At 51.4% G+C, this 22,355-nt stretch overlaps 2 protein-coding genes across 4 annotated transcripts in view; one reads left to right on the forward strand and one right to left on the reverse strand.

The window, feature by feature from the left end:
- LOC111842783 (inactive phospholipase C-like protein 2) overlaps nucleotides 1-13,610 on the forward strand; it is a 42,072-nt gene extending 28,462 nt beyond the window's left edge. For all 3 annotated transcript variants that reach the window (XM_023809740.2, XM_023809742.2, XM_023809739.2), the window contains exons 5-7: nucleotides 2,363-2,438; nucleotides 9,566-9,675; nucleotides 11,986-13,610. In XM_023809740.2, coding sequence (XP_023665508.2) covers nucleotides 2,363-2,438; nucleotides 9,566-9,675; nucleotides 11,986-12,192 — 393 coding nt within the window. In that variant the 3' untranslated portion in view covers nucleotides 12,193-13,610. The remainder of the gene's footprint in view (nucleotides 1-2,362; nucleotides 2,439-9,565; nucleotides 9,676-11,985) is intronic.
- A 2,627-nt stretch (nucleotides 13,611-16,237) lies between these two features.
- Nucleotides 16,238-22,355, reverse strand: part of tbc1d5 (TBC1 domain family, member 5) — a 54,139-nt gene continuing 48,021 nt past the window's right edge. The window contains exons 17-23 of the mRNA XM_023809792.1: nucleotides 21,574-21,827; nucleotides 20,932-20,997; nucleotides 19,759-19,922; nucleotides 19,529-19,628; nucleotides 18,006-18,085; nucleotides 17,014-17,187; nucleotides 16,238-16,917 (exon numbers count right to left, since the gene is read on the reverse strand). Coding sequence (XP_023665560.1) covers nucleotides 16,642-16,917; nucleotides 17,014-17,187; nucleotides 18,006-18,085; nucleotides 19,529-19,628; nucleotides 19,759-19,922; nucleotides 20,932-20,997; nucleotides 21,574-21,827 — 1,114 coding nt within the window. The 3' untranslated portion in view covers nucleotides 16,238-16,641. The remainder of the gene's footprint in view (nucleotides 16,918-17,013; nucleotides 17,188-18,005; nucleotides 18,086-19,528; nucleotides 19,629-19,758; nucleotides 19,923-20,931; nucleotides 20,998-21,573; nucleotides 21,828-22,355) is intronic.

The raw sequence follows: 22,355 nt of genomic DNA on the forward strand, positions 1-22,355 counted from the left end.
CCTGCAGCCTTTCGATAAAGATATGAGTGACATCACCACCCTGTCATATGGGCCTGTCAGGGGGGGGCAGCCCAGTGGCTTCCGGACAGCGGCGCCCGCTGTGGGAATGAAAAAGTCACAAACCCGCCAGAACAGCGAGTGCGGGTCCTTTGGCTTTAAGTCCTCACCAGGAACACTGCGTCTCGGACCTCGCTGCCAGGGGGCGAGACGAACACGGACGTGAGCCGGAACGGATCCCGCTGGCTGGCTGGCAAGCAATGCCGGGCCGGACAGGAACACGGCGTGCCGCTTAGCAGCTGTGCCTAGGCTGCGTTCTTGGCAGAGGAGTTCCGGGGGCGGAGCCACAGCCGCCTGTCCCATCTGACAAACGCACAACCCCGTCTGATTCGCACTGCAAGTTGGTGCTGTAGTCTGGCTCACACAGTAAACGCCTACTTAGTGAGTTTTAATATTAAGATAAGACCCAGGGGCTTTGAGCCAGTACAGCTCCCAGCTCTGTTTTAATAAACAATAGGATTTAAACACTGATCGTCATTACGAGTTTAAGATATTTACTAATTTGTTCGTCGTTTGTAATAAACTTTGAAATGTTTAGTTACAGAGCCCAGAGACTGGCCTTCTAGAATGCTAACGTAAAAAATAAAGATAAAAAAACCGTCTTTAACGATGCTAAGATTTCCCAAGGGTAGCTGATCTGTGGGCTTAGAAGCCTTGTCCTGAAAATATTGCATCTCTTTGGGAAGTGCCTTACAGAGGCAGACCTGAGGGTTATCCCACAAAGCAGGATATCATCATTATCCAGATAACTTAAACCAAATGTAAAAATTGTCCAATAGGAATGTCACATCTCTCTTCCTATTGGATAGTTTTCACGTTAGGCTTAAGTTATCCAGCGACCTGGGAAATCCTGCTTTGTGGAATGCCCCCCGCCCCCTTTCCAAACGAGGCTCGGAAATCTCGACTGGACTGGCTGCCACCTCTGCGGGTCACATGACTGGGCGCTGACCTCAGAATGAACAGTTAATGAACCATAAACGGCGCCTGGAGGCAGACCAAACGCGGAGAGCTTTCAGGGCCGTGATTCGCTTACGCGGAGAGCTTTCAGGGCCGTGATTCGCTTACGCGGAGAGCTTTCAGGGCCGTGATTCGCTTACGCGGAGAGCTTTCAGGGCCGTGATTCGCTTACGCGGAGAGCTTTCAGGGCCGTGATTCGCTTACGCGGAGAGCTTTCAGGGCCGTGATTCGCTTACGCGGAGAGCTTTCAGGGCCGTGATTCGCTTACGTGGAGAGCTTTCAGGGCCGTGATTCGCTTAGCTTCTTAATGCACTTAAATCTTCATGGTAACTTGCAGATTTGACCGGCAGGTCAGACACAGTCCTAAACTATACTTCCTGTGTTATACGGCTGGATCACGAGCCCAATGCTGGCCCAGAGCTAATGACCAAGCTGGTGTTGTGCTCTGGTTTTTGCTATTTGCTATATTTGGAACTCGAATATTCATCTTTTTTTCCCCATTCTGGACACACAATCTGCGTTCTTGGTTATACCGAGATGCTCGGCATGTGAGGTGCCGGATATCGGCAAACACCCAACGCAGATGAGTAATGAGAATCCCAGAGGGCCTGGCCCTCATCTCCTACAGCTCAACGGTGGTCAACAGATTACTGGTTTCCTGCTGAGAATACTACTCGGTCCGTAGACGGCGGTTTGCCTGAAATATACCCACCGGGGAGGTGTGTGGGGGGGCACTGCTGAAAGGATACAGTGTCGAATTTTGGAAGAGGATGCCAGTGATCCCTCACATCCTCCTCCCTTATGATCCTTATGATCATCGCTTAGTGCTGTTATCCATCTCCGGTGTCCAGCTGAGCCGTGTGGATCTGGCGTGTGCCCCTTCAGGCTGGCTTTTTGTTTACTGAACACTTACCAAACGTTCCCAAGTCTAACCCACCTTGTGCTTTGCACCTTGTGCTTTGCCCTGGGTTTGCCGCGGATGCATTATACTCATAACCTGCCTGCAGTTACACAATCGGTGCCGTTTCACATCCACAGGGCTCCTACCTAATCCTGGGTTTAACCCGGGACATTTCTGAACAACCGTGAAGTGGATCTTCAGATTAACGTGGAAGGTCCTGCACACTTCCCTCCGCATCCCAGGTTGACCTCTTGACCTTCAGGGCGCTGTGTGGCTCAGTGGGTTACGATGCTGCGCTCGTGATCTGAAGGCTGCTAGTTCAAATCCTGTATTTGACAGAATCTGCTAGAAAAATAAAAGTAATCGTTCTTGACAAAATCAGACCTGTTTGGCTGCTTTTTTTTAAACCACCTCTTCCTTCTCCCCCCTTCCCCCCCCCCCCCACAGATGATCCAGGCAAGCAAAGTGCTGGTGGACAATGCTGACATTGTGTGTGAGAGGATCCTACACACACAAAGAGCAGGTATGTGTGGTTTAACTCCACACGCAGGATAAAACCACAGACGATTCTCTATTCACACGTGTGAACTGTTGTGTGATTGGCGGTTGGTTGACTCGTCCCTCAAAGTGCCGTCGCATGCATGTTAATTACTGTCTGCACTGCAAGTGCGCTTCCTATTCCAGAGACAGGGGATGACAACGAGAGCTTGTTGATGCACTGCTGTTGGCTTTCTCACAAAGTAGGTCACGGGAAGCGTGACGCAACAAGAATAAGTTATCCCTTATATTATTAAACCTGGACAAAACCTAAAATAAAAGGACCAGGATATTGTTTGACTATCAGTTTCCGTCGGGATGTTTTGAAGGAATCGTCCAGGGACTCTGAGCAGGCTTGAAAGCCATCAGAACACGGATTCTCTGAAGAAGTGTCTCTCAAACGAGTCCACGGGGACCCCCAGACAGATCATATTTTGAGAGGGAGCAAAAATGTGGACTGTTTGACAAGGACACAGTTGGGAGCAAAAACGTGAACTGTCTGGAGGCCCCCGAGGACTGGATTGATGCTGCTCTAAACCTTCAGAGTTTTTTATTTTTTTCTTTATAGGTTCATTGACTTGTGGCAGTTAAAAATATGGACTTTTCAAGTCAAGGTTGCCTGCTGCAGCTTCATAAGGAGCCCTTGAGCAAAGGCAGTAAACCCAATAAAATATCCAGCCATCACTTTTGGTTAAAGTATTGATGAAGCTGCTGAACATCAGGAGTGACTCACAAGAACCTGAAAGTGCTGTGTGACTTCTACTGGAACCAGCACCGGGTGGGGGGAGGCGTGGGGGTTGTTGCTGCTGCTGCTGCTGCTCTACCTAAAAATGAATGATCATTGTAATTTCTGCATGGAGTCCCAAGGCGACTAAGGCCCGTTAGACTGAAAGCAGCCTGCCCACAAATACATCAGTCTGTCGTCTTCAGTCCTGGAGCTACAGAAGGCATCATATGGTTGTTGAGATGCCACGGGGTTATTTTGGACCCGCTCCCTGCAGTCACGCTGCAGGAATCCATCTCAGCCACACGGCACAAACCCGGTTCTCATTACGGGACAGATTTGTGAGTGAGCGTCGATAATCGCGGCATGCTTATTGAGCTCTGGGTCTGGCCTCTTAGGGTCGCCAGATGAGCATGCGGATTTAAAGGCTGGGGGGGTGGGGGGATGCTTTGACGGGGCGGGCTGTGGCTGTCACACTGATCCGCGGCAGAGCTGGCCCATCGTGTCGCTGGCGGCGATCTCAGCGCCCGCCACGGGACATCTGTCGGCCTTTTCTTTCCCGTGAAAATATTTTCATTGTTTGCGTTGGCGAGGCCTCTGTTTATCGTCATTCCGTCATTAAGATTCAGTGAGAGACGGAGCTTGGACGCCATTCGCCCGGAATATGCTGATTTAACGCGGTCAGTGGTCGCGTTAATTACGCACGCAGGAGTGTGAGTGACGTCTGCTGACTGACAGCTCAGTGGAATGATCGATCGGACGTGGCTGGTGAACGCCCGGCACCCAAAACGCTACACAGAGGAAAAACATCAAACCCCTACCAGGATTCTCTCCTCTCTGAGTGGCCCAGCTGTCCCTGGCGATTGACTGGCAATGTGGATATTTATGAAATGTACTTAATTTTAAATGATTTAACCATTTTTAACAGGTGTTTTAGATCATTATTCAGTTTAATTACATGGATGTTGATCATATATATGCCACGTGGCTCAACTGGTTTGGACGTTGTACCTGTGATTGGAAAGGTTGTAGTGATGTCACTGTTGTAGTGATGTCACCGATAGGGTCCTCGAGCAAAGCCCTTAACCTCTAACTGCTCTAAGAATCGTGTGACCCTGCTTTCTTAATAAAAGTGTCACTTTGGACATGCTGTGGTGCCCAGGTCTTGGTTACACTCTGCTTTGCACCCATAAGACATCCTCCAGACCCCCACGACCATCCATAGGACAAGCGGGTGTAGAGGATGGATGCTTGGGTGCATATCTCATGTGTGCTTTTCAGTTGGGTGTTTTACTCACTGAGGAAAAAAGCTACTGTTGGCATTGTTGAGACAGGAAATGAGCCTGTTGCCCTTTGACCCCGTCACCTCCGGCCAGTCGGATTTCGGTTGCATCCTAGATGGTTATCGGGCTGCTTCAGCAAACTCATCTGACCACTGACCTGCTCCGTCTTCATTAGTGAGCCCTTACTAATGGATCCTGCCAAAACTGGACGCTCTTGCCTTTTGCACTCGCCTATTGGGACCCTTGTCGTCAAGGCGTTTCGAGACACCCCCCCCCCCCGATATGGGGGCCTTACGGTGTGTTTCTACAGCCCCTCTGCATGCCTGACTTTCAGTTTCACAGTTCAGGTCCCTCGCTGGACGCTCCCCGACAGCTGGGTGCTTGTTCTCTATTTTCTGCCTCAATTTGCTCCGGATAAAAGCATCTGCTAGACAGATAAATGCAAATCTAAAGGGCATTTTGCACTCTGTGGATTTAAGGATGCAGGTCATGCAAGTCTTTCATTTGACACAATAAACCACAGACCTCAATTGCTAAGGTAATTCTGTCTGCCTTAGTAATGGAAGAAAGCCACAGTGGGTGGGACTACCATGGTGCTATCTCATTGGTTACTAGGCTGAGCCAAACAGTGATTGACATCATGGTAGTCCTATCCACCTATTTGAATGGAAGTCTGTTGGGAAATGACATCGATAATTCAGCTGCTATTTGGGTCAGAGGGTTTAAAACCATTTAATAGTGTTGCTCAGTAGAAAGGGGGGATAAGATGGAATATGGAGATTCTCTTGTGAAGAAAGGGAAGCTGCTCCCCCCCCATCCCATAAGGCAGTGAAGGGCAGCTTTCTGAGTGGCGGCATGAGATGAAGGGTGGGGGGGGCTGTAATGAAACTCTCAGCAGACTCTCCGTTATGAGAAATGGCTCTTGGTGCGGCTTTAGCCGGAGGGTGAATCCAAGGTTCGGAGCCACAAACCTTCCGGAAAGTGGTCAAGATGGGAGGTGCGATCTGAGCGTCACGGAGGGAGGAGAAAAAGGCAGCTTCACGTAATGGCGAGGTGCTGGGGGAAATCGAGGGAAGGGGCGCTTTGAGGCCGGTTTATGCAGATGCTTTTTCAGCTTGGTGGGGTGAGAGTCGGGCCTGACTGCAGAGGAGACACAAGCAGTGCGTCTGCCGGGCGGCTCTGCGCGTCTGCCGGGCGCCTCTGCGCGTCTGCCGGGCGCCTCTGAGCGTCTGCCGGGCTCCTCTGCGCGTCTGCCGGGCGCCTGTGCGCGTCTGCCGGGTGGCTCTGCCGGGCGCGTCTGCGCGTCTGCTGGGCGGCTCGCATCTCTTGTTCGGTCTGTTTAGGGTTCCAGTTGAGTTGGAAGTATTTAATTAAGAATTAGTACCTGACTGTGCCACTCACCAGACGTGACACTCATTCTGAGTTTATAATCTGACAAGCTTCAAGGTTTATTGCAGTGTTTTCAGAGGAATTCCTATATGACAGTTGCGGGGGGGGGGGGGGGGGTTGGTGCATCAAACAGGACAAACAGTGCAATAAGGCACAGAAGATGGTTGGTGGGGGGGGGGAATCTTGACCTAGCAGGAAAGGGTTAGGGTGCCAAACAGCCTCGGCTCTGTGGCTGACCAGTGGACTTTCGGGGGCTTCGACGCGGCTATATTTGACCCCCCCCATTCGTCGTTGGAGGGCTCCCGCTGCTCTCTATTTTTGGTTCGACTGGAAAATGGCCGCCCCTCCCCACACACTGGGGCTGAATGCTCCGCTGCTGCGGGCCCTGTGTTGCTAGGCAACCACAGCCGCAGCTGAGCAGCCAGACCTGGCCTGCTGCAACGTGTGTATAACATGATGTGCGAATGTGGTTTCCCTCCGTGACCACGATCCACTTGTGTGTGGGGGGGGAGGGGGGTAAAGACCATGCAGCTGTGAGAAAATGCTGCACTTAACATTCCGTAGGTTCTGCTTTCATGTCTGGGGGAGCAATTATATCATTAGTGGAGTTGTGTATGAAAACATCCCAGTGGCATCACTATAGCACCATGATATCTTCATCGTGCCTCATCGTCCTGAACCGGCCTACAAACAAAGGGGGAAAAACTGCGTTTCTGGCTGTAATTAATTAGCAGGGCTTTCCGTTTCCCTGCCTGCGAATCGCATTCTTCTCAGCTGCAGATTACATAATCATTTGTTCTGGCCCTCGAAACGATTTAATGCACCGCGGTCCACAGCAGCCGAGTCATCGCGACGTCTCCACGGAAACCACAGGGCTGTGTCACCAAGGCACAGAGAAGGCGAGAAGGCGCGGGCAGAGCCGCACGCTTCCGGGGCCACGGGACCGAGGCGCATGCCGGTGTCTCCGCTCTTCCGGAACCTTCCATTGAGTAATCAGTCGCCTCATCTAAACAGTCTTAATTATCCAGATCTCTGTTGGGCACCGGACGAGCTTTGCGGGGTTTATCGCTAGACCCAGCGGCACGGTTAACGAGCGTATGTCACAAAACTGCTTACTGAAGGAAAATAAAAGTGAGGCTAAAGCGGAAGGCCTACCACCAGTTTCCCAGCAATGGGCCTCCCGGCAGCCGCCCCGCCCCCGCGGGGACACCAGGATGTTCGTGAGCATTCGGCACGTCATTAACTTTCTCTGTTGTGGTTTTTAAAATGAGGCCAAAGTAAAAACGAAGCCTTCCTGTGAACTGCTGTTCCTGTAATTTTGGTGTATTGTTCAAATATTACAACCCCCCTCCCCCCAGAAAAAAAAATCAGTCCAGTTTTCATAAACATTTATCATTTGGGACCTAGAACCTATTAATGATTAATAATACTTTATTGATCCTCAGGAGGAAATTCTCTTTTTGCCTATCCCATTTTGCTGTCAGTGACTCACACATGCAGGTGAGAGCAAATCTGGGCGTGACAGCGAAGGGACAGCCAGCATGCAGCCCTATGGACCTGGGGGGCAAGGGCCTTGCTCGAGGCTCCATGGACTATTCTGCTTAGGCTGGGCTCAAACCAGTGACCTTTCGCTCACAGCCACAGACTTCACCCGCTAAGCCACACACCACCCTCTACACAGTGTGCTACAGTAAAATGCCCTTATAGTGGACTCGCTTATAACGGAATATCGTCTATAACGGACGTGGTCCACTGGTCCTGCCGTGCGCCTTTAAGAACATGCAGAAAAAGCATCGGATATAGCGGACTCGCATATAACGGAATTTATACGCTTATAACGGACAAACAATTTGGTCCCCAGGGCCGCTATTAGCTGTAGTTTTGTTCGGCTATAAGGGACATGCAGCTCCGCCTACAAGGCGTGTGGCGTGCCGGTGATATCCAGCGCAGATACGTAATCGGGATTATTAATAGTCACGCATCTGGTCAGGTAAAGTTGGATTACTACATGTACAATATAATAATCTATACCACAAGTGTGTCTGCTGGGGTGTGGCCTGAGTAAATGGTGTCCTGTAGTTGTGTTCTGGGCATACAGCAACTCTGGATATAACGGACTGCTTTGCCAGGTCCCTTGAAGTCCGTTTTAACTGGATTTCACTGTATAAGACAGTGTGTTTCAGGCAGCATTTTAATAAATGAATCAAATTTATATTTGTCATTTCCTCCTGTACTTTCTGAGAATCGGACCCCAGCGTTTCACCAGGTAGAGAGGAAGCTGGGTTCATGGTTTCTTCGCCCTCTGATCTGTCATGAAGGCAACTTAACATCGTGTCTCTCTTTCTTATCTGCTCACTTCCTGTTCTGTGAATTTGTGAACCTGCCAGAATTTCCCACCTGCGTGGCGCTCGTAAGCGAAACCAGAACCACCCAGCAGTGGTTTGCGAACCCTTGAAGCTTCACGGCGCCACAGACGGCATGGTTACAGACGGTGACGTTTATCTAGTGGGGGCGGCCATTTTGTCTGGTTGGTCTCTGCCCACCTTTCAGGGTGGCACTGACACCGTGGAAGCCTACAGCATTCTGGGTTCGACAGTGATGCCTGGCAAACGGTAATTGTGCGGGAAGGGATGTAATTTGTGTCTTCTGCGTACCCACACAGGTCCTGCTCATTTGAGGGGGGGGCTGCAGCTCGCTGGAGTCTGTCCTCACATACTAATTACAGTGTCCTCAGAAGAATGAGCAGCTGTCTCGGTGTGGGAAAGCTCTGTCTGAGCCCTGTGTGTTCAGGACCGTTTCAGCTGGCAAACGTGGGCCAGACACCTTCTGGAATATTCAGGAGTGCCTGTTTTATGAAATGTGCTGTCAGCATTTTTATGTGTTTTGTCATTTTAATTGTAATTCAATTAATGAACTAAAAATCAAATAAAACTAAAAATGGATCCAAAGGTTGAGAAGAACTTTGGACCAAATCTTGGTTCCTCTGAGTCCATTGGTTGGTCGCATTAGACAATCGGACGCAACAAATTTGCTAATATTTCATCTCCAAGGGTTGCTGACAGTGTTACGCAACCACATTTGATTACAGATGCAGTAAAGCCTTAACGAAGTTCATTCGTACAGTTTAATTAAAGTGTATGTGTCATCCGGATAATTACACAAACCCTTACACTGAAGAGAGATCGTGACCTGTGGCCCGCAGACTCGCAGCACGGTGTGGCCGACGGCACTGCTCTGATTTAATCACATAAGGGGTGCAGTGCTGGGCCAATTAAGACGCCAGACAGCAGAACCGGCCTGTGATTGGATAGCTGTGGGACGGAGGGCCGGAAAACTGGCCTGTGATTGGGTGGCTGTGGGATGGAGGGCAGGAGAACTGGCTTGTGATTGGATAGCTGTGGGATGGAGGGCAGAAGAACTGGCCTGTGATTGGATAGCTGTGGGACTGAGGGCAGGAGAACTGGCCTGTGATTGGGTGGCTGTGGGATGGAGGGCAGGAGAACTGGCTTGTGATTGGATAGCTGTGGGATGGAGGGCAGGAGAACTGGCTTGTGATTGGATAGCTGTGGGATGGAGGGCAGGAGAACTGGCCTGTGATTGGGTGGCTGTGGGATGGAGGGAGTATGAAAGGATATGATACTGGTAGAACGGAACAATGTCTTCATACATGCTTTAATATAGTGAAATGTATGTACCTTATTTATGTTTGCCCCCCAGCGATGGAGTTCCACGAGAATCTACACGACTTGGCCACGAAGGAGGGGCTGAAGGGCAGGAAGCTGATTAGGGCGGTGGAAAACTTCTCCTGGAACATCACCATCCTGAAGGTGGGGGTCTGAGTCCATGCGTGGCTGATCGCTAGACCACCACACTCATCACCATTTTCTTTTGGTTCTTTCTGCAATTTATTCTGCAGAACCAAGTAGGACAGGAAGAACCGTGTCCACTTACAAACAAGGTCTGGTCAAAAACCAATAAGGACCAAGCCTGAAGCCCCTCTGCCGTGTTTCCCAACCCGGTCCCTGGGGACCTTCAGCCAGTCCACGTTTTTCCTCCCTCCCAGTTCCTGATGCTGTATTATACACTTTGAAAACCATTTAATGTAATAAACAAATCAGCTGTTTGTATGTCATTCTACTCAACGGTACACTTAGAACAGCATAAGGGGTCTCCATCATCACAGATGTCTGTCCGGTCCGAGCTGGCTTTGTGCAGGTCCCTGTAATGCAATTTGCAGATATGGATGCTTACTTGCATAACTTCCCTGCATTCATAACGAGCCAGCGTCGGTGTCAGTCACCGGGCAGGCCGCGTCGCTGGGCGGTGTCAGTCACCGGGCAGGCCGCGTCGCTGGGCGGTGTCAGTCACCCGGCAGGCCGTGTCGCTGGGCGGTGTCAGTCACCCGGCAGGCCGCGTCGCTGGGCGGAGTCAGTCACCCGGCAGGCCTTGTCGCTGGGCGGTGTCAGTCACCCGGCAGGCCGCGTCGCTGGGCGGAGTCAGTCACCCGGCAGGCCGCGTCGCTGGGCGGAGTCAGTCACCCGGCAGGCCTTGTCGCTGGGCGGTGTCAGTCACCCGGCAGGCCGTGTCGCTGGGCGGAGTCAGTCACCGGGCAGGCCGCGTCGCTGGGCGGTGTCAGTCACCGGGCAGGCCGCGTCGCTGGGCGGAGTCAGTCACCCGGCAGGCCTCGTCGCTGGGCGGTGTCAGTCACCCGGCAGGCCTCGTCGCTGGGCGGTGTCAGTCACCCGGCAGGCCGCGTCGCTGGGCGGAGTCAGTCACCCGGCAGGCCGCGCCGCTGGCCGGTGTCAGTCACCCGGCAGGCCGCGTCGCTGGGCGGAGTCAGTCACCCGGCAGGCCGCGTCGCTGGGCGGAGTCAGTCACCCGGCAGGCCGCGTCGCTGGGCGGAGTCAGTCACCCGGCAGGCCGCGTCGCTGGGCGGAGTCAGTCACCCGGCAGGCCGCGTCGCTGGGCGGTGTCAGTCACCCGGCAGGCCGCGTCGCTGGGCGGAGTCAGTCACCCGGCAGGCCGCGTCGCTGGGCGGAGTCAGTCACCCGGCAGGCCGCGTCGCTGGGCGTTCCCAGTCCCCAGTCCCCGTTGCAAAACATCTCCGTCCCAAACGCCTCCACAATTACCAGCCTTTACATGCTCGTTTGTTTTTTATAAACACCCCTGAGTAAGCATCTCTCCCGCTTGCCTGCTTACTGTGACGCCTTGAACTGAAGACACTGAAGGCAGATAAGAGAGCTACTCATTACTCAGAAGTAATACAGCCCCGTGGATGGGCCCCGTCGGGACGTTAAGGCTCGGCGAGAGGCCGAGCAACGATCCCAGTGTGTAGTGATAGTAGTGATCAGCAACCTTTTTTATAGTGGGAGCTACTTTTGCAAAGAAAATTCTCCTGGGAGCTACCCAGTTTACCGAGTTTATTTTCCAAGGTTTATTTTATGAGGGGGTATATTTCTGATGATTGGGGGGGGAAGTGTGGACTGGGAATGTCTTGGAGACTCCTGTACGTGTATGATATGCCTTGGGGCAGTCACTGTAAACTCATAACCATCATCTAGGTCGCCCAGGGGAAATCTGTAGGAGAAACAGCTTAAAGCACGAGGTCGGGGGGCAGCCGGGGCGGGATGTGGGGGACGCACATGCACAAACATTATGGGCAATGTAGAGATTCACATTTTACCGTAAACCTCACCTTATTTAGCGCTGCTAATTCCTTGACCATTTTGTCCGGTCCATAAATTCAAACCCCTGCCTGACTCATACATATTTGCACATTAATATTCATGATCGGGGCAGATGCACTGACATGTCAGAAACAGTTCATTAAACAAAGCCTTAACAGTTAATTACATTGGCCCCATAACAATGGAAAGCCATTTTCATTTCCGTCACAAAGAGAAATATCCATCTTGATGTGAAATCTTGGTTGGTGACTTGTGACTCAGAGAGGACTAGATTTGGGTCGTTAATCTAGTTAAAAGCATAGTTTAACTCCATTGACCAGGCTGAAGGGATGTTAAAATGTTAAAATGTCCTAATTTGGATTAATGTGTGAAATGTCCTATGCTAACGCTAACAGTAAACGAAAGCTAAGCTAATGTCGGGCCCACACCCTGCCTCCTCTCGCCTCCCAGGGCCAGGCAGATCTGCTGAAACACGCCAAGAATGAGGTCCTAGAGAACCTGAAGCAAATCCATCTCACGGCGCTCACCTGTAACCTGTACAAGGGCACACCCGGGCCCATGGCCTCGGCCGCGGAGAGGAACAAGCCACGGCGCAGCCTGGAGGCCATTCCGGAGAAGGCCCAGGCGGAGGAGGACCTCCAGACCGACGAGGACTGAGGGCCAGGGGCCCCACAAACACCCCGTTCCACACCTGAACCATCAGATTCCCCATTCTCCCCTCCCCTCCCCTCCCCCAGTATCGCAAGGGCAAACTGGGCCAGAGTGGACGGTGAAACGTAGCAGGACGGCTGCCTTCGTTCTGCCGGGTGGATCTCAAAGCACAAGAACAGGTGGAGTCTCGTGCAGAACCCAGAGAGGTGAATGTAGCAGGAGGGAGGTGAGGGGGACAGGGGGAGGTGAGGGACAGGGGGAGGTGACGGACAGGGCGTCCCCTCCCAGCAGCCACCTGGCTCCTGTTGCATCTCTGTACAGTTCCAAGTCTTTTTTTTTATTTTTTATGTGCAATGACTTATTTTTTTGTCGTTTTTCTGTGAAAGTTCATCTATTAGCGCCGAGCAGAAGAAGCTGCTTCTTGTCGAGTATTTTATTTATGTGCTTTGTGAAGGTCACCCTTAGGGGGCGCTCTGGGTCCGCTCCCCCTGGGCTGGTCCAGAGCGGAGGCTGGTGGCTTTGCTCCGCCCCCCCTCCCCCCTCCAGGAATCCATGGGTAACAGTGTTTTGAGTCAGAGCTGCAGCTTTGAAAAATGAACAATACATATGTAAACAAGCAAAAAAAAATAATATTAAAAACAAATGAGTAGCGGGGGGGGGTCTCAGCAGCTGATTGGCCGTGGTGTGCACGGCTTGGTCGGTCTACACAAGGGATGATGCAAACGGCCGCGTAACTTATTGATTTACTGAACCATTCCATTTGGGAGAGGAGCCCAAATGTCTGAGGCCTCATCACTGCCATTAAATTGTTGATGGGAGGGACCAGGATGTCACATGGTCACATGGTCCCTTCTGAGCCACTTACCATCATCCAGTTGCCAAACTTCTAGCTTGTAGTTCTGGTCTTGTCTCTTGGTGAGTTATGCTGGGGCCTGATTCCATGACCGACTGTGTTTAATCCCTTTATGATTAAAGTGGATTCGGCTCAGTAGTTTTAACAAAGGGGGGGCCCATACACATTTTTAATGTATGTTAAAACGTCCCCAAGTGGAAATATGCCAATAACTGCCACTTTCATATGTAATTTTATGCATATATTGTAGAATTTGTGATTTTACAATATTACATATTTTGACAGTGACATTTTATATTTTTATTTAATGTTTTGTAGAAGTCCTGGTGAACTTCCATCTCCAATGGAGTCCATGATTAACCAGTGTTTTAAAGTTGACCCAATTTCCAAAAGATGGAAAAAACAAGTAATTTTATAGCTGAACAGTATTGTGGATGTGGGTAATACTCGTATCCCCAGTTCATTGTTTACAACCCTTTAATTCACTCCTGGTTTCGGTTTGAGTTCCCGACCCTGTTCTGATGCCAGTCTACTATGAACCAACAGGCAAATAAATCAGTTCTTTCATTAATCAACCAGGTGATGCGTCTTTCCTTCATCCTGTGGGACAGTTAAATTGCATTACTGCTGAATCCGTATTCCGGAATGCAATCCTGGTAATGATATCAGAACCACTGGGCTTATTTTCCCAGAGCCTGGATTCAATATTCTATCCTCCTCCACATAATCAGTGAGTAGAAATCTGCAATGAATGTGGAGGTATTTACACTTAAGGTGCATCCAACAGGAAAAGATGAAAGACGGCCTTGCTCTGTACACAGTTCGGTAGCTGAATGGGTTTGTAACCTGAACTGTGTAACAGGAGACTGACACTAACACTACTGTGCTTATCTTGTGCCGCTAATATTCATTTAATTTCATTTTGAACTAAACATCAGAGCTACACAGAAACTCAGCTAAGCGGTGAGTGAGACAGGCGGCTGTCCTTCCGGGGACCTTCAGAGCGACACGCCTAGCGTCCGTCCCCGAGCTCCACAGGCAGACAGTGGGGATTCATCGCTTCAGTCCACTATAAAAACAAATTCCTTTGCCTCGGCGCTAAATCTCAAGGGCTGGGACGGCCCTTGGGGCGGCAAGGGCGAAATAGGGTTTTAAATCACGGGGTTTTGCAATGATATGGAGTGTGCAGGGGTAGACCAATGCATCACACCGCACCGCGTCGTAAGAGAACTGCAAACGATGGAGCTTTTGCCATGGGGGGGGGGTGCAAAACAAATCTGCCAGTGACACCTTCCTTCTCGACACACCTGGCATCACCATTCCCTTCGTCTGACAGACAGCCCCCCTCCACTAGGATTACCGCTGCTGTGATTACACACCCCCAGAATACCTGGAATTGAGTGAATGTTGCTCACCAGTGACGGCTCAGAACAGCACCCACGCAATCACATGTCCTCAGACGAACTTTGCGAGACGGAAGAGCACAGTCACATTTAAAGGGAAGCAGATCGATCTGAAAGTTAAAATGGCGACATTACAAACCTCAGTGAGGTCGACACCTGATTGCTACATTTATGTTTGTTTTTTTTATTTAGTCGCTATTATGCAAAGCATAGCACAATTGAGGAAGTAGAGGGAGACATTCACAGGACCAGATATGGTTAAGGCTTTGCTCAAGGGCCCAGTGGTGAAATTACTCTGCCAGTGGTGGGATTTGTATCTTCTGAACAAAAGCTGAGTTTGACTGCAGATCCACAGCCCAATAAGAAACAGCTGTAGGTAACGTACTTTGGGTATTGTCAAAAAGCGCTATATAAATGAAATATTCATCAGCAAATAACTGACAGCGGTCAATCTCTAGTCTTTATTATGTGTGTTTTAAAAAGCCACATTTATATAAAAAAAAAAAAAAAAAAACATAGAAAAGACCCAGCAAGGTATTCAAGTGCCCACCAGCTGAACGCTGATCCAGGATCAGTGTGAGGGGAGGAGGGAATGAGAGCGGCAGCATGCCAAAGGCCCCAGTTCGGTGGGGGTGGGGGGCATGTTGTTCCTCAGCACAGGCTATAGTGGTTGCACATACTCCGACATGAGCACAGTCAGCTGCTCAAGCCGTCCTCTATCTGCCTGCCGAAATTTACAATCAATGTCGAAACAGAATATATTAGTATAAGTGTAATGTGCAGCACAATTCTGCCAGTAAGGGTGTCTACTGACCAGCTTCATGACAGGAATACATACACTCATATATGCATTAATTAACGCACTTCATTTTGTAAACAAAATTTGTTTAAGATTAAAAAGGAAAAGAATCACTGAATGATGAACACCAAAGGAAGTGCATTATTTGGTATTTGCTTCATAATTATCTAAGCAGCTATAATAGGGCCGGTCTGGGGGCAGCTCCATATGGGCACAGGGGTGATGGGGCTCATTTTGGGGGGGGGGGGGGGGCACAGGAATCATCTTCACAGCGAGGTCACCAGTCTCAGTTCAATGCGAGGCGCAGCATGGTTTTACGTTGAAGAACAAGACCGGGAACACCTCCCCCCCCCACGGTCCATGATTCACAATATTAAAACCCCCCTAACACTCGACCAGGGCTGCGGTTCTGATGAAATAATGAGCCGGGGGGAGGGCTAAGGTGTGACACCCACCTGCCACAGCATCCGGGGAGCTGCAGAGTAACATCTGGGGCTCAGGGTGGTATTAGCTTCCCCTCCAGACAGACACAGATTGGGGGGGGGGGGGGGGGCGGTCGCCTCTCAGCCAGTGGCACTAAAAAAAACAAATTAAAAAATGTGCCAGTTCAGCCTCGTTTTCCATTAAGACCAACACTGTGGGAGGCTGGGGGCAGAGAACAATAAAACACGGGCTCCGTGTGGGGGGGGGGGCAATAGGCTTGTATGAACACTTTGATATATATGCTTGATGTATATACCCTGCGCTCTATAGTCTACAGGCTTTAGGCTATAAATGCTGACCAGCCTCCCTCGCCCCCAACACACACACACACACACACACACACACAGACAGACACACACACACAGACACACACACACACACAGACACACACACACAGACAGACACACACACACAGACACACACACACAGACAGACACACACACAGACACACACACCAGTAGAACAGCGCCCCCACATGGTGTCCCACACCCGTGATAAACACAATAAAGCATGTTTGTTACTATAAAGAACGATCTGTTCCTATCATTTATTAATATTTGGTGGATATTGCAGTTTGTACACGGCAGCCATCAGGACTGTCCAAAGTAAGGGTTAAAAAAGAAGATTCATAATCACAATTAAAAAAAAAAAAACTACCTTAGATATTTATTCATTTTGCCTTTAAATTTAGGGGATTAAAAAAGAAACAGACCGATGTGATTGGTCACTTGTCTAAGAACTCGGGGTGTGTTAGGGACAGGGTGGGGGGTGTTAGACCTTTATGGGGGAAAACAAGCTCCCAGAGCCTCCATACTTGCATGAGGGCGACTCAGCATGGCGGGGGCTGTTCTAATTTGTTATAGGTACACAGAACCTTTTTGTCCACCAGCTGAAAGCGGCCATATTTCAGTGGGTTTTCACAGGTCCATAGGATTGACTATCGTGAAGTCGGAGTCCTTGCTGTGGGTGCTGCCCTCTTCTGGACTGGAGGACCCCGACGGAGTGCTCATCAGGGGGTCGTGGAACGAGCCGCCCGTCTCCTGCTCCAGTTGCGGATGCCCCTGGCCGGACCTCGGGGGTTGGACCCCAGACCTCTTCTCCTCCGCCTGCCTGGGCTGTATGTCCTCGTCCTGCGAGATCAGGATGTAGTCGTCCCAGTTCTTCCCCTCTGGGTTCAGGCCTGACTCTGCAGCCTAAGCACCCCCCCAACCCCAACAAGGTCAATGCACACACATCCACAGGCCCCCGCTGGCTGAAGTGAAGTGAGTGCGACAGTAGGGGGGGCCTACCTGCATGTCGAGCGGCGACCCCCCCACATGCTCTGCCTCCTGGGGCCCGCCACGAACCCCCCCCTTCGGGGCCATGGAGCAGTAGTGGTTGTCGGCGATGGTGATCTCCTCGTTCTCCTCGGCCTCCAGCTGGCTCTGGTTGAAGCGCAGGGAGCCTTTCAGGATGTCCTTGATCTGCGGGCGACAGGGGGACACCGAGGGGGTGAGACTCACCAGCTGTTGCAAGGCTGTCCCAACCTGGAGAGACTGGCACCCCCCGAATCACCCTAGTACACTGCATCAAAACAAAGGTCACCTGGGAAATGGGAACGACGGGGAGCAATTGGTCCGAACTTCTGCAGAAAGATGCTGTGACTGAGGTCTGAAGGGGGGTCATGGCTTATCTTTCCTCATTATTAAATCAGTCAAGAAAAGGCCATTTAGAGGAACAGAGCTGTGACAGATGAGCAGAGGGGGCCGAACGTCGGTGGGGGGCAGGACTGCTTGTCTAACTCGTATGTCTTTCATTTATCTATTTTTAAAGATGGAGCTTTTTGATTTCTGTGCTGGAAAACCATGTCTTGACAGTGGTGGGTCTTGGCGAACATCTGCACCCCAGTGATGGCTCGGGGACGCCCCCGGTGGCTCGGATGATGGACGGGCGGCCGGGCCCGTGCTAATTAACATTCCCGAATGTCAACGCATCACTACCAAGCCCGGATTGCGGAGGCCCACGCCCATGAGGACCTTCTCTGTGCCAGTCATTGTCTCCAGTTGAGGGTGGAGCAAGAGACCTCACCCCCTCCCCCCACCCCCACCCAGCTGCATCTGTCATCCACCCTCCTCCTCCTCCTCCTCCTCCTCCTCAGGAGAGCCTTTTCTGCCCACAGGCTGAGCCGCGTCTCACGGGATCTGCTCGAATTTGCACATCGGCGCACAGAGGCAGGCTCTGGAAATGAAACGGCCCAGGAAACACGCGTCCCTGCAGAGACAGACGGCAGGCCGCCGTTTACCTGCTTGAGCCCGGCCAGCGACACCAGCACCTCGTCCTCCTTCTCCAGCTTCTCCTGCAGGATGACGTCCTGGATCTTCCCTGCGAAGACAGAAGCAGACACTAACGCCCCGGTACCAGCGGGTTGGACCGACACGTCTTTGATGCATAATTGCTTTTGAGAACGAATTAGATTTTAATGAATTGGAACAATTGTGTCAGGAATTTATAATTTTGTTTGGTGGTGGGGGGGGGGGGGTGGTTCTTAGATCCACATAATCTGGAGCACTACTGACCCTGAACTGCATGCAATGACTGCTTGTCACGCCATGCGACCGATAAACTTCTATTTGAACCAGATGAAACCAGTCAACACAACAGTAACCACCCACCAGTTCATCTTAAAGCCAGCCCATGCGCACCCCCAGGCCACCCCCAGGGCAGGAGAGACAGGCTTAGCCCCTCCCCCCCCCCGCCCCGTCAGACAGCCGGGGGGCCAGAAGCTGCACAGATTAGCTGTAATTACTCATTCCCCCGACATTGCAGGCTGGCTGTCGTCATCGTCACCAAGAGCGGCATCAGGCGCGGAGATCAAACTGCCTCAATGTTCGTGGCCAAAACGAGGGAGACAACAAAGGCCTCGGGGTAACCCCAATGTCCCCAGGGCTGGAAGTACTGGTTTGAAACCAGTAAACTCTTGCAAATCTTCTGACTGGGCAAGTGCAGATTTAATTTCTAAACCCATCTGAGAGCAACCGGGTACCGCCCCCACAAACACCTTCCAGATGAGTCATGGGCCCAGGTCAGCGGGTCTGAATGGACATTCTGTGGAGCATCAAGGAGGGGGGCCGTAGCCCACAGTCAGGCCGTAAATAGGGCAGGGGGCTGCATCAGGCTAGCTTACATCACAGGTAGTTCATTATCGACCACCAGACGACGTTGTAATATACTTTCATATTAACAGAGAGGTGACTTCATTTTTGTACCCATTCACTTGGCTGGGGGTTTCACTGGAGCAGGTTAAGTACCTCACTGAAGGGCATTATGAACCCCCCCCCCCCTCGGGTCTGAGCCAGCCCATCTCCCGCATCCTCCTCAGACTCTGCCCTCGCGGTCGGCTCTCTTCGGCAGTTTACCGCCCCTTATCAACCTTGGCGCGGCCGCCTAGGTGGCCCAATAAACCTCTTCATAGCGATAAACAAACGTTCACAAACAGGAGTGGATGGAGCCAGGCGCTATCAGGCCTGCCGATCGGCCGGCTGCTTCTTAGTGAGCACTCAGGGCTGGAGGCCTCGTGTGCTCAATTAATTGCGCCCACTTTTAGGCTAACAGACAGGACACATCGCCAGACATCAGGCGAAGGGCTTTGGGGTTAAAGAGGCGGCCTTTTTCCATTAAAAAAAACAATAAGGAGCTCCAGACAGATGCTCTCAAGTCATTGAAAGACAAGAGGGAGTAAAATCCGCCCCAACCCGAAATCCCCATCAGCTTCGCCATCGCAACAGTACAAGCTAAGAAATTCCACGCTAGCTTCTGGTGGTTTACCGATGTGCATGTTCATCATCTTGGCACAGTACTTGCACATTGCCTCCAGGTCATTGATCTGGCCCTGCAGGAAGGACACCTGGGCCTCTAGCTCCTCCTCCTGGAAGAAAGGGGAAGGACACCTTGAATAAATTGGGCTTGCGTGTAGGGGACACATTCAGAGGTCTGTGCTTTCAGGGGAAGAGATAGAGAGGAGGCTGGAGAAAGAGTTCAGGGCGGGTGGAACCCACTGCCTCCTTCCTGCCCATGGTCTTGCTGTGCGAGCGGGAGCGGGAGATGGTGAAGAAGGAGTCTTTCTTAGTGGCAGACAGGGGCGGGGAGGCCGTGCTGGGGTCCCGGCCCCCAGATAGACTCTCGACGCTGGGAGACGAGCTGACAGTTCTGGAGCTCTGACCTGTGGGGACAGGGGGAGAAAAGGCCACGTCTGTTTGGGTGCAGGAGAGCAGGGGTCTGCAGGGTGGCTCAGGCTTAACCAATAGCGACGCTGCCTCCGCCGCTCGACATTAAACCGGCGCGCAGCTCCCAGGGGCACGTTAGGAAATTCAGGAGGAATGTTTTCAACCTTTTTTATAGGCCAAACAGCAGGTGGGTGTCTGAGCACATTGGGGGCTGCAGCTCAGCCCCCGTCTTGGATTCACTGAGCCCACGGGGCGCGACCTGCCGGTTTGCCAAAGACCGTACGAGAGGGAGGAGAAAAGAAAGGAAGAAAAGCGAAAGCACGTGGAAAGCCTCCCTGGATGATAAAGAGGGCTACGTGGGCATGGACGCAGATAACCAATCAGAGCGCGGTTTGGTTAGTCACAGATACACGGCGTCGAACAGACACAGGCGGTGCCAATTCCAGCTGAACAGCGCCCATGGCACACTGGCACACTGGCACACTGGCACACTGGCATTGCCCTAGAGAGATGTGCCCGGACCGGCACGCGCAGAAACAGGCAAACGCGCGTCCCGGCATGGATCGCTGGTGGGAAGCTCATCTATCACCGCCCATGAAAAGCTGCCAACAATTGGACGCCAATGACCTGAGACGGAGGCCAATTAAAAATGACTTTGAGGGTGGTCAATTGGCCAATCACCATGATGGAAATCCAGCTAATAAGAATAATGGAATTCCAACCCACATAAAGTCAAGAGAACATAATAATACCCTCTTTACAGGGAAAGAAAAAATGTGGCGTCTAAAGAGCTCTAAAACAGGAAAACATAACCTACGCCAACAATTAAATGTAATAGTATATGAAATTATGAAAGCAGTGCTTTGTAAAATGATGTTCTGTTGCCCTCTGGTGGTTGACTGCTAATACTGCATGGAAACGTCACTATAAAGCTGGCTATTTAAAATAAGGGGGTAGCATGAGCGACTGAAAGCATGCAGGCATAGTCATGGTGGCAGCAGTTACCTTGGACGTCAGAAAGGATCTGGGTGGCGGGAGCAGAGACGTGTGCAGCTCCACCTGCACCTACATCTGGCAGACAGGAGAGGCACTTCAGCCCAAACACACGCACATAGATGCAGACTTTCCACAAGCTCGCTGGGGCCCTCCCCGCACCTCCACCCACCCGCCTCTGTATGGAACATCCCAGTAGAAGAGCCCCCCCCCCCCAGTACACCAACACCTGCTCCATACAGCTGTGAGGCCACAAGACAGGTGACACCAGATCCAGTCACTGGAGAACAGGACAACAAGCCGCGAGACACAGGCCAGGGCGCCACCCAGTGGTGGCAGCAGAAAATGTAGCCTTTAGAGTTTCGTCTATGAAATATCTGTCATTCAGCAGCAAAAACCTCCAGTAATTCTGACCTTTCACTCAGAATTATTCAGCAATGATTTACAAACAATTTAAACCTGACTGTAAACTTGCTCTTCATTATCATATACAGCAATGTCTCAAATCTGATTGGCTGTCTCCTGTAACCTATAGTACCTGCACATAGCCTTTGTATTTTAAATGGCAGAGTGAAGTGAGTGGCCCCATAATGCAGAGCGCAGCGCCCCCTGCAGGACGCAGTGAGACGGTCACACAGCTTGGCAGCAGCTCACCTTTGCTCAGATGCACGGGCATGCTCTCTGACTTGAGTAGGCGGTGCTGGCCTTGAGCTTGCGTGTGACTGCTGGGGGCGGGGGCACAGGGTTCGGCCGTGGAGCGCGGCACCGTGGGGGGGGGGGCAGACAGAGCCTCGCCACCCATGGGAGAGACTGTGCCGGCAATGGCCGGGGCGATCAGCTTCCTCCCAAAATTCAGCAGGCTGTTGGACACCTTGTTGATGTTGAGGGGGGCTGATTTGGCATTAGCTCTATGGGGGACATGGAAGGGGAATAACACCTCAGTGCAGACAGACAGAGTGCAAACACCAGCTGAAAGACTCTCACCCTCCCTCTACCAAACACACCCTGAGCCAATCTGTCGTATAGGGGGGCTCACCATCTGTACAGATCTCATAGCTTGTTTTTCACAAGCTAAATCTGCTCACTGACTGAGCAGTTTGACCAAGTGCTCAGTGTTCATGTGTTCGACTCGGCAGAGTAGACGCCGCAGAAAGAACTGCATGCCTGTCACTGTGCCTGACCCTCAATGGTTAGGTAAGCCAAAATGATATCACTTCCTGTACAAAAGCTAAACCCATTCATAAAGAAGAATTTTGCCATGTAACAATGGTGGTGAGTCACTGGCCGTCCCCAAAGCAATAGCAATGTTTTTTAAACCAACTACAGCAATCTAGTTGTTATTTAACCTTGCAGGAAAAACTGACAAGTGGGTTGTTTGGCTCTTGAACAGTTATCACATTAGCAATGGCAGCCGCCTGGTGTCACGGCCTTCAGCG

The sequence above is a fragment of the Paramormyrops kingsleyae genome, chromosome 23 (genome assembly GCF_048594095.1).
Source record: "Paramormyrops kingsleyae isolate MSU_618 chromosome 23, PKINGS_0.4, whole genome shotgun sequence".
NCBI lineage: Eukaryota > Metazoa > Chordata > Actinopteri > Osteoglossiformes > Mormyridae > Paramormyrops > Paramormyrops kingsleyae.